Raw genomic sequence first — 12,348 nt, 5'->3', positions numbered from 1 at the left:
GGTAAAGGCGAGATCAAGGGAGAAATTACTAGGACATGTCGCGCTCTCCCTGAAGATTCTACAGCAACATGGTTGGCTCCTAAATTTGCCAAAATCACAGTTGGTTCCGACAACGCGGCTGTCGTTCCTGGGCATGATTCTGGACACGGAGTTACAGAGAGTTTTTCTGCCGGTGGAGAAAACTCTGGAAATCCAGAACATGGTAAAAGGGATTCTGAAACCGGCGAGGGTGTTGATTCATCAGTGCACTCTGTTGCTGGGAAAGATGGTGGCGGCCTACGAGGCCGTTCCGTTTGGCAGTTTTAATGCCAGGGTGTTTCAGTGGGACCTGCTGGACAAGTGGTCCCGGGTCTCACCTGCTCATGCACCGAAAAATCGTCCGGTCTTCCAGTACCAGAATCTCTCTCCTGTGGTGTCTGCACAGTCCTCACCTTCTAGAGGGACGCAGGTTTGGGATCCAGGATTGAGTCCTGGTAACCACGGATGCAAGTCTCCGGGGATGGGGAGCAGTCACACAGGGGGAAAATTTCCAGGGAAAATGGTCAAGTCAGGAGGCTTGTCTGCACATAAACATTCTGGAATTAAGGGCCATTTAAAACGGCCTTCGACAAGTGGAAAATCTTCTTCAAGATTTACTCGTCTTGATTCAGTCGGACAACATAACAGCAGTGGCGTACATAAACCGCCAGGGCGGAACAAAGAGCAGAGCGGCAATGGCAGAGGCCACAAAAGTTCTCCACTGGGCGGAAAGACATGTAAGCGCTCTGTCAGCGGTCTTTATTCCAGGAGTGGACAACTGGGAAGCAGACTTCCTCAGCAGACACGATCTCCATCCAGGGGAGTGGGGTCTTCATCAAGAGGTCTTCGCAGACGTGACAAGTCACTGGGGAATTCCTCATGTAGACATGATGGTGTCTCGCCTCAACAAGAAACTTCGGAGTAATTGTTCCAGGATCAAGGGACCCTCAAGCAACAGCGGTGTACGCCCTGGTGACACCGTGGGTGTTAACGTCGGTCTATGTGTTCCCGCCGCTTCCACTCATCCCGAAGGTGATAATGATAGTAAGAAGAACAAGAGTTCTGGCGATACTCATTGTCCCAGACTGGCCGAAGAGAGCCTGGTATCCGGATCTTCAGGAGTTGCTCATAGGAGATCCGTGGCCTCTTCCTCTACGAGAGGACCTGTTACAGCAAGGTCCGTGGGTGTTACAGGACTTACAGCGGCTGCGTTTGACGGCATGGCGGTTGAACGCCGTATTCTAGCCCGAAAGGGGATTCCCCGTGAAGTTATCCCCACTCTACTTCAGGCTAGAAACGAAGTAACGGCGAAGCATTACCACCGTATTTTGAGAAAATGTGTATTTTGGTGTGAATCCAAGAAGGCCCCTACGGAGGAATTTAAGCTGGGGCGTTTTCTCCATTTTCTACAAGCTGGTGTGGATGCGGGCCTTCAGCTAGGCTCCATTAAGGTACAAATTTCGGCCTTATCGATATTCTTTCAAAAGGAATTGGCTTCCCTCCCTGAGGTTCAGACTTTCGTGAAGGGGGTGCTGCATATCCAGTCTCCTTTTGTGCCTCCGGTGGCACCGTGGGATCTCAACGTGGTTTTACAGTTCCTGCAATCTCATTGGTTTGAACCTTTACGGAAGGTTGAGTGAAAATTCCTCACTTGGAAAGTGGTCATGTTGTTGGCGTCTGCAAGGCGAGTGTCTGAGTTGGCGGCCTTGTCTCACAAGAGCCCCTATTTTATCTTCCATGAAGATAGAGCGGAGTTGAGAACTCGGCAACAGTTTCTGTCTAAGGTGGTTTCAGCTTTTCACATGAACTAACCTATTGTGGTGCCAGTGGCTACTGGCGCCCTCGTGGATTCAAAGTCTCTGGATGTGGTCAGGGCTTTGAAAATCTATGTAGCCAGAACGGCTCAGATTAGGAAAATGGAGGCTCTGTTTGTCCTATATGCTCCCGATAAGATTTGGAAGCCTGCTTCCAAGAGACTATTGCGCGTTGGATCTGTAATACGATTCAGCAGGCTCATTCTTCGTCTGGATTGCCGTTACAGAAATCTGTTAAGGCCCATTCTACCAGGAGGTTTGGGCTCATCTTGGGCGGCTGCCCGTGGGGTCTCGGCGTTACAGCTTTGCCGAGCGGCTACTTGGTCGGGTTCAAACACTTTTGCAAAGTTCTACAAGTTTGATAGCCTGGCTGATGAGGACCTCTTGTTTGCTCAATCGGTGCTGCAGAGTCATCCGCACTCTCCAGCCCGATCTGAAGCTTTGGTATAAACCCCATGGTCTATGAAGTGTCCCCAGCATCCTCTAGGACGTATGAGAAAATAGGATTTGAATACCTACCGGTAAATCCTTTTGTCTTAGTCGGTAGAGGATGCTGGGCGCCCGTTCCTGTGCGGACTCTATCTTCAGTAGTGGTTGTCGGTTTTGGTTGTTTTGCACAATGGTTGTGTTTAGTTATAATCGGCCTGTTGCTGGTTTTTTTTTTTTTTTTTTTTGGTTCATGCTATTGACTGGGTTTGCTTACAAATGCCATGTTGTACGGCGTGTTTGTGGTGTGAGCTGGTGTGAATCTCACCCTTAGTTTTAAAATAATATAAATCCTTTTCCTCGAAATGTCCGTCTCCCTGGGCACAGTGCCTATAACTGAGGTCTGGAGGAGGGGCATAGAGGGAGGAGCCAGTTCACACCCAGTAAAAGTCTTAGAGTGCCCATGTCTCCTGCGGATCCCGTCTGTACCCCATGGTCTATGAAGTGTCCCCAGCATCCTCTATGGACCAAGAGAAAAGGATTTACCGGTAGGTATTAAAATCCTATTATTATTTTTTTTAATGGTCACACAAATAACAATTGCATAAAACAAATAAATGGGAGAGAAAAAAGCGTTCATATCACCTAGACAGTGTTGGACGCTGCCAGATGTGAAGTCTTTTCCTGAGGTTTGGTTTCATCATGATCCTACAGATCCCTTAACGACCATAAACACTATTTGTGGAGTATTTATCATTTAATATTTATCATTTAATAATTATCATTTAATACCACTGCAGCTCCCTCAGCCCCATTCTTTGAGGTATTTTTATCCTCTCAAAACCAGAAGGGTCACTCAAGCAGGGGCTTATGGTCTTATCTCTATTCCTGTTTGAAGCTTGGAGATCTGGTCTTTTAATCGGCCTGGACCAGTTCACACTGTTCTGGCCGTAGTGTCTAGAAAAAGGGTTTCCCCAGGGGCACTTAATTACTTTAAGTTTAAAGGTCTGGACTGTCAAGCAGTACTGTGTAGGTTTTATGGGCCTACTCATGAAAAATTGGACTAAATGCTTTCTCCAAGCAATCTCTTTTCCCCTACATCATAAGAGATTTGACTCCTCTGGTGGCCAGTGTCTCCTCTGGTGGCCAGTGTCTCCTCTGGTGGCCAGTGTCTCCTCTGGTGGCCAGTGTCTCCTCTGGGCTGTATTGTAAACAAGCTCTGTCCCAGAACCTGTCCTTAGATCAACAGCTCCATATATAACACAGGGTTGTTAGAATTTGGTCTCTGGAGTTCTGGTGTTATGAGTACATACCAGGAAAGTAATTTAACTTTCAACCATTTGTCATCCTAAGACCTTTTCCTCAATATAATATATATTGATCCATCACCCAATGCAAATAATACAATATTTTTATTCATGCCCATTCCGATATCAAATTGGGCGTTCACTACACCGTTCCCCTACCTTGCCTGTCTTCTCCCCCACAGCTGGAAATTGTCTTTGTCTGCGCACAAGTCACTCTACCATTTACACCCTGGTCCCTATTCCTTTTCACCTTCACTCCCTCTCTCCTTGAGCCTACACCCATCTTTTCAGCCCCTTCAATCTTTCACACTCATTCAGTACTGTCCCCTCCTCCTTCAACATGCATTGTCTCACCCATAATTTATAAAACATCACTTGTCCCCAGCACACTCACAAATTGCCGCCCCATCTCTGTTTCCGTTTTGCTTCTAAGCTCTTGGAGTTGTTGTGATCTTAATCATTCCTCTTTCCACTCATCCTATATAATAAAAGGCTAATGCTGCTCCTCACTTCTATGGGGACATACAAGTGTTTTGCGCTTCGGCGGCCACTAGATGTCGCCTGACGGAGCAATTGAAGTCTTGCTCTGTTCTGGCGCGCACAGCTGCCTGCGCTGACATTACTGTTATGATCCTTTTTTTTATCAGGCTGGTAACCATGCCTTCAGGTTTCGTCCACTCCATTCAGTCCACCCTTACAAAGGTCACCAGTGACTATCTTCCTGCCAAAGGGAATTTGTTTTATCCTTTGACCCTTTTGATCACTTGTTGCTTCAAGCTCTCCATTCCATTGGTCTCTAGATCAGTGTTACCTTTGTTTTCCTCATTCGCTAACCCGTCCATTTTTTCTTTTTTCTTTTCTAGTTCCCCTTCCCCTGTCTGTCAGTATTCCCAAATAATTTGTGGAAAACTCATCAGCTCCTTCCAATAGCAGCTGTATTCTGATTATCAGATTTACCTATCATCCCCTTACTTCTCGACAACCCTGTTCTGTAGCTAATCTGTCTGAACAACTCCTTTGCTTCGTCTTTTACCTCAGTAACTGATGCAAAACTGGTTCCCTTGAGTACAGATTTGACTATCGGGGGGGGGGGGGGGGAGGGAGAGAAGTTACACTGTGCTAGGTGTGGCGAGTATGGAGGGTGTTCTAGCACTGCAATCTCTTTACCAGCCAAAAACTGCTTCACAGAAAATATCATATATGAAAGAAAACAATTAATATGGCTTTAAATTTGGATTTGTTTTGACGCGTTTTCTTCATTTTTTAATGGTGATGGTGTTTCCAGTGCATGGACTGGTATTTTATCTCAGGATCATAATAGAAGATCCATGTTTCATCACAAGTAATAAGTTTATCTAAAAAATGTGAATGCGCTAGAATTTGTTCCAAAATGTCTGTACAAATTCACTTGCAATTTTCTTTCTGCTCGGCAGTGAGAAGCCTTGGAACCATCTTAGCACAAACTTTGTTATGTTAAGAGTTTCTTTGTCATTTACTATTTCTGCTATCATTCTGATAATGAGATGACTAGTTTTAACAGTTTTTTTTGTCTAAATGTTTTTCCACCTTTTCTTTTGTTTTTGACGGGCAAGGCCTTCCAGGACATTCATCATTTATGACCTCCTCATAAGTCGCTAAATCTTTTGTGCTACTCAAAACGCATGTGCATACAAATCTGCCCCACAAGCCTCAACATATAGGAAGATTTTGTGGGCGTTTTGTTCAATTTAAAATGTAAAACTTTGCTCTGCCTTTGAACTAAGCATTTTTACGTCACACGGGATAAACTTCTTCGAAAACTGTATGACTGCAAACTATGTGCGGGAGTGGTGAAACTTGCAAAAATGTTTTTGGATAGTCCAAGATCAGTGTTCCCGACTCCATTCTGACTCGCACAGTATAGTTACTTTTTACAAGTTTCATTATTTAATAGACCTACCTCATATTGCCATTTCCATCTCCAAATCATCAAAGTTCTGGCCCTTACTCACCCCTGATGCAACCTTTACCCATTTACTCAGCGTTTCCCGATTTGATAACTGTATTTTGTGGGTGAGTCTGTCATGATTGCTGCAGAAAGTCTATTTTTCTTATCCGCTCTGTACCGCAACCTGCTTCACTGGCTCCTCATCCTTGTCTGATTACCGTTCAAACTGCTAACTCAGTGACTACATTGCCAACCTCATTTCTATCCATTCCCTCCCACTTCCTCTTATTGCTGCTTCCACGCCCATTACACCGGTCATGCTCGCCTCCCAAGATTTTTACTGTTTTACTCCTCTCTGGAATTCATTCCCTCAACAAGACAGTCTCAGCAGCTTCAGATGTTTACACAAAACTCACTTTTTCATCAAAGCCTTGCCATCTTTCCTTCTAAATCCCCACTCTTCTCTCCTCCAATGCCCTTCATTGTACCCAGTTCACCCTTCAACTGTTCCTTTTGGCACGTTTGCTTTCATAGGCAGAGCATGCAGTCTGTTCTGGCAGGTAAAGTGCCCAGCGCTAGTTAATTACAAACCCAGCCACCAGACAGCTGTTAATGCCTGTTTTTGATGCCAACACCAGAGATTGTGAGCAGAAATACAGGCTTTAACTGCTGCCTGCTGTTTGATAGTTGGTCTCTAATTTAATAGTTCCAAACACTTTACTTGAGGGAAACTCAACAAGCAAATAAGCGAATCTGCACTTTTGTGCTCTGCGCACTTCGTAAAGCATGCATGTCACTATAGTATCAGGTATTTGTATCGTAATAGTCTGTGTTATTGGGTTCAGCATTGGCGTGCAAGCTAGGAGCTTTCGTTTCTGTGAATTAGGAAAGCACTGTGCTGTATTCATGAACTAACTTTGAAGGTCACAAATACAATCTGACTCTACCTGTATTTTGCAGAACATTTCAGAATGCAAACCACTTTAGACAGTCTGTAGAACGCTATCTGATTAAAACTTTTTCCAATCAGCAGTGCAATGTAAGCTACTAGCTATGTTACTTGTAACAATATAATTTTTCAATTAGAAATGCAGAGCATGTTAGCCTTTGAATGGAACATGTCTACTTTTAAGCTCATGTCAAACATTGGTTCATCTGTAGGGTGTCCAAGGTGGTGATACTTCTCTTTATACAGATGGAGCTATGTTCAGCTTGCCCGCGGTTGCTACTCTGTGCACAGGGATGTGACTATTTGCACTTGCGATTGCACAGTGCAAAGTTAGTGGGTCGCGTGTGCAAATATATCCATGCAACATGTGTGGGTGCGATTACAGTTTGAGTATCCCTTATCCAAAATTCTAAATCCCACATTTCTGCAGCGGGGTACACTGATATTCCACAGGGAATAACATTGGGGTGTAGAGTTGGATCTTGATCCGAGGCACCAACAGGCTAAAAGCTTTGACTGTTCCCAGGATGCATAGCGCAGCCTCCTCTATATCCCCGCCTCCAGGCACTTTACTTAGTATTGCTAGTCCAGTGCAGTTTTATTGTTTGTAATAACTTCTGCATTGTACATGTGACTGTGTGTGCCAATAGCTGCTGTGTGGTCTATATCCCATGTATCTCACACATATTGCTGTCCCTATTTTCTGTACCCTGAAGGGGGCTAATTGCATCAGGGTTCACATTTGATATAGTGTCTCACAGGATATACTACTTTTGTATTTTTCTCTGTGTATTTCAGTCGCCATATACCTCTTAACTTCTCTGTTTGTGCTCTGCGTTGCAGTCACACTATACCGAATGGGTCTTCCCGGCCCATTCTCAACCTCAAGTCTTTGAACAAATTTATTAACGTTTCCAAGTTCCGTATGGAAACTCTTTGCTCTATTGTTCTGGCCTTGGAGCCTATGGACTATATGGTATCCCTGGATATACAGGATGCTTACCTGCATATTCCTATTGCCATGTCGCATCAGCAATACCTGCGGTTTGCTATTAGCAACCTACATTTTCAATTTCAGGCCTTACCTTTTGGTCTGACCACGGCTCCGAGAATCTTTACCAAGGTCGTGACGGCTATGCTCCGCCATCAGGGTATCAGGATCCTGCCGTATCTGGACGACTTTCCTGGCGAACTCTCCAGAGGTTCTCCTACGTCATCTGGAACTGATGGTCCAATTCCTGCAAGCCCACGGGTGGCTCATCAACTGGAAGAAATCTTCACTGGTCCCTGCTCAGAACATGGTGTTCCTGTGGGCATTATTGGACACCCACAACAAATGGTTGTTCTTGTCTCCAGAGAAAGTCCTGAAACTTCAGTACAAGATAAGATGCTTCCTATTTCGCCCACGTGTGTCGGTACACTCAGCGATGCAAGTAATAGGCCTCATGGTGTCGTTCTTCGACATGGTGGAGTACGCTCAATTTCATTCCCGCCCTCTGCAGAGGTTATTCCTTTCCAAATGGGACGGCCTACCACACCGGATCAGGACTCGCATGATCTTCTTGACTCCGAAGGTTCGCCTGTCACTGACCTGGTGGTTACAGGACCAGCAATTGAGCAGGGGTCGTCCCTTCTGGATCTCCAACTGGGTCCTTCTAACGAGGGATGCCAGCCTGCGTGGTTGGGGCACGATGTTTGAGCAGCACTCTTCAGGATCGATGGACTGGGAGGAGTCTCTCCTCCCGATAAACATTCTGGAGTTGCGGGCAGTGTTCAATGCTTTGAAACTGGCCTTGCCTCTGGTACAGAACAGGCCTGTTCAAGTACAGTCTGACAACGCCACCACGGTGGCATACATAAATCATCAAGGTGGCACTTGAAGCCACATGGCAATGATGGAAGTGTCAAAGGTTCTTCTATGGGCGGAACGCCATCTGCCAGCCATATCGTCTGTTCATTTCGGGTGTCCTCAACTCTGAAGCAGACTTCCTCAGTCGTCAGGACGTACACGCCGGAGAGTTGAGCCTTCATCCAGAAGTATTTCAACTCCTAGTGGACACGTGGGGCCTACCAGATGTAGACCTGTTGGCGTCTCGACACAATCACAAGGTTCTGGTCTTCGGAGCAAGGACAAGGGATCCTCAAGCAGCGTTCGTGGACACCCGGTCAATTCCATAGAACTTTCGGCTGCCGTATGTGTTCTCTCCCGTGTCACTCCTGCCCAGGGTAATAAGGATTTTCAAGCAGGAAGGAGGAATACTATTTGTGGTCGCTCCAGCGTGGACCAGATGGCATTGGTTCTCAAACCTTCAGGGTCTATCGATAAGAGCGTCCTCCTCTACTTCCGCAGCGCCCAGACCTCCTCGTTCATCGCCCTTGTGTCTACCAGGATCTGGCCCGACTGGCTTTGACGGCATGGCTCTTGAAGCTTCAGTTCTGAGGGCCAAAGTATTTTCTGAGGCTGTCATTCAAACTATGTTGAAAGTCCGTAAACCGGCTTCGGCTCGAATTTATTATAGGGTCTGGAATTCTTACTTCACCTAGTATATGGCTAAGAATTATGATGCGTACAAGTTCAGTACTGCCAAACTTTTGGCTTTACTGCAACAGGGCCTGGACTTAGGCCTTCGTCTGGCCTTCCTCAAGATTCATATTTCGGGCTTGTCGGTGTGGTTTCAGAGGAAAATTGCGACTCTGCCTGATGTTCATACTTTCACTCAGGGTGTTTTACGGATTCAACCTCTGTATTCCTCCAGTGGCTCCTTGGGATTTGTCGGTTATTCTGGATGCCCTACAAGAGTCTTAATTCGAATCTCTTGAGTCTGTGGACCTTAAATGGCTTACTCTTAAGGTCTTGTTTTTGCTGGCTATTGCCTCTGCTAGACTGTTTTCAGACTTGCGTGTCTTGTCCTGTCGGTCACCCTTTCTGATTTCCACCTTAACCAAGAGATTGTGGTTCTGGCCTTTACCTCTTCTGGTTTATCCTCCAAAGAGCGCTCTTTTTTGATGTGCTACGGGCTCTCCGTATTTATGTGAAGAGAACAGCTTCGCTTAAGAGATCTGGTTCGCTCTTTGTTCTTTTTGGTTTTTGCAAACGTGGCTGGCCTGCTAATAAGCAGACCTTGGCCAGATGGATTAGAATGGTGATTGCACATGCTTATGTACAGGCTGGCCTTCCAGCTCCTGCTACCATCAAAGCCCATTCTACTCGGTCGGTTGAACCTTCTTGGGCGGTCCAACGTGGTGCGACCCTTGAACAATTGTGCAAGGTGGCTACGTGGTCCTCAGTGAACACGTTCATAAGTTTCTATGCCTTTGATATTTCCGCCTCCCAGGATGCCACCTTTGGACGCCGGGTTCTTGTGCCCGCTACAGTGCGTCCCCTCCCATGAGGGACTGCTTTGGGACATCCCCGATGTTGTTCCCTGTGGAATACCAGTGTACCCCGCTGCAGAAAAGGGGATATATGGTAAGAACTTACCTTTGTTAAATCTTTTTCTGCGAGGTACACTGGATTCCACAGGGCACCCACCCTGACGCACTTGGCTTCTATGGGTTTGTATGGCATTAGTCGCTGTGGTACACTTCTCCTGTCGTAAGAATGTAGTTGTATGTGGCTACTAACTGTTGTCATCTCTTACCTGCTACTGCATTGGACTGGTTAACAAAACGGAGCTCCAGTGCCTGGAGGCGGGGATATAGAGTAGGCGGTGCTAAGCATCCTGGGAACAGTCAAAGCTTTTAGCCTGTTGGTGCCTCGGATCAAGATCCAACTCTACACCCCAATGTTATTCCCTCTGGAATACAGTGTACCCCGCTGCAGAAGTATATTATATTATATATCTATATAATATATTTATGTATACACATAATATATAATATGTATGTCATTATCTCAGTAGGGGACCCAAAACTGTGGGATTTTGAATTGTGGATAAGGGATACTCAACCTGTTGTAGCAGCCTCAATACGGACGGTGTAATGGTTAGCGTTACTGCCTCACAGCACTGAGGTCATGGGTTCAATTCCCACCATGACCCTAACTGTGTGGAGTTTGTATATTCTCCCTGTACATGCATGTGTTTCCTCCGGGTACTCAGGCTTCCTCCCACAGTCCAAAAATATATAGGTAGGTTAATTGGATCCCAACAAAAAATGAACCCTAGCGTGAATGTGTGTACATGTGGTAGGGGATATAGATTGTAAGCTCCACTGGGGCAGGGACTGATGTGAATGGCCAAATATTATCTGTAAAGTGCTGCGGAATATATGTGCGCTATATAAATAACTGGTAATAAATAAATGAGCATGGCTACATCTTTACCTTTTATCAGGGTATTATTTTCTTCTAAGAATAAACGTGAACGGTGTGACATTTCATGTACGCTGAAAGGGTTTCTGTAATGTATTGGTATTTGCTGAAATTAAATGCATATTGGCACCTTTTTAGTGCAGCTGCGCTTGTCATGTTGCTCATTCGCAAGCTGTGCAATCTGTAATGTATGTATTCAATCTTAATTATACACAAGGCTGCCACACTAATTTATCCTTGTGCATTAGTTTTAAGTATAGCCTGGGAGCATTTTGGAAGCCGTGTTTAGCGGTTTCATTCTCTTAAAATGGACAATTTCTTTTCTTTAGTGTCCAGTTCTCTTTTCTGTGTAAATAAATGAATTGCTTTTATGGTCTGTCCTCTATGCTTATCTTGTTTCTCTGCTGTTGCAGTGGTGATGGGACTTTGAGGAAAAACATTGATGTTTGGAAAAAGTGGACAACATTAAATAGTTTGCAGCTGCATGGGTAAGGAACATTGTATAAGTATCCCTTACATCTGCTTTTTTCCACCAGAAATACTCTTCAAAATATTTGATGCAAGTTATTTGTAAGTAGCCATGCTTCTGTCTAGTTTTTCATATATTTAGGGGTAAATTTACTAAAGGTTCTAAAAATGAAAAGTGGTGATGTTGCCTATAGCAACCAACCAGAATCTGTCTATCATTTCTCTGGTGCATCCTAGAAAATGATAGACAGAATCTTATTGGTTGTTATGGGCAACATCACTACTTTTCATTTTTAGAACTTTTAGTGTATTTACCCCTTAGAGTTGCAATTTTCCTAGCTGCTCCAGGATGAAAATTACACTTGATCTCTAAATCACAAAAGATGAATCTAATCTAACGTAGTTTTGCTTTACAATTCATGTATGTCTCAGGTGGTAATCTGATTACAGCTTGTGTCTCCTTTATTTTAACATTTTTTCTCTAGCATCCATAAGGGATATTGGGGAAATCTAGAACGATGGGGGTATAGACGGGGTCCAAATGAGCCAGTGCACTTTAAATTTTCTTCACTGTGTGTGCTGGCTCCTCCCCTTTATGCCCCCTCCCACAGGCAGTTTAGAAAAAAGTGCCCTCAGGAGAGGATGGACATCTCTGAACTCCAGAGAGTTTTCTTCAATTTCTTTTGTTTTCTGTTTATTTTCGGTATGCTGTCTGGGCAACAAGCCACACACCCCTAACGCTGCCTGAAGGTGTCATCGGTGGTGAGTACAAACCGGGGACCCCGCTAGGGAGGTCCCCCGGATCACAGTGCGGTTGACCACGGGCGCTGCGTACGGGACTCGCTAAGATCCCTGGTGTGGAACTGGCACAAAAAAAACGCTTGACTAGCACTTGTTAATGTTTTGAGCTAAATGGAGACTTTGCCATTATAATATATTATTGTAACTCCGGAGCCATTGGAGGGGTCGGAGATACATCAGAGCGGGACCTGAGGGGTTTTGGTGCCTTCCTCTGTTTACTGCAGCCATATACAGTGCACACAGCGCTTCCTAATTCCTCAGCCACGCTGAATAACTGGTACAGTCCACCCCCCTTCCCCCAACCCCCGTCCCCCCTAGTGGAGATC

At 45.3% G+C, this 12,348-nt stretch overlaps 1 protein-coding gene across 1 annotated transcript in view; it reads left to right on the top strand.

Moving 5' to 3' along the window:
• Window positions 1-12,348, top strand: part of NSUN2 (NOP2/Sun RNA methyltransferase 2) — a 393,529-nt gene that overhangs the window by 194,890 nt on the left and 186,291 nt on the right. Inside the window, exon 8 of the mRNA XM_063922936.1 lies at window positions 11,167-11,241. Within this exon, the coding sequence (XP_063779006.1) occupies window positions 11,167-11,241 (75 nt within the window). The remainder of the gene's footprint in view (window positions 1-11,166; window positions 11,242-12,348) is intronic.

The sequence above is a fragment of the Pseudophryne corroboree genome, chromosome 5 (assembly GCF_028390025.1).
Source record: "Pseudophryne corroboree isolate aPseCor3 chromosome 5, aPseCor3.hap2, whole genome shotgun sequence".
Taxonomy (NCBI): domain Eukaryota; kingdom Metazoa; phylum Chordata; class Amphibia; order Anura; family Myobatrachidae; genus Pseudophryne; species Pseudophryne corroboree.
This window is presented reverse-complemented; position numbering and strand designations above follow the sequence as displayed.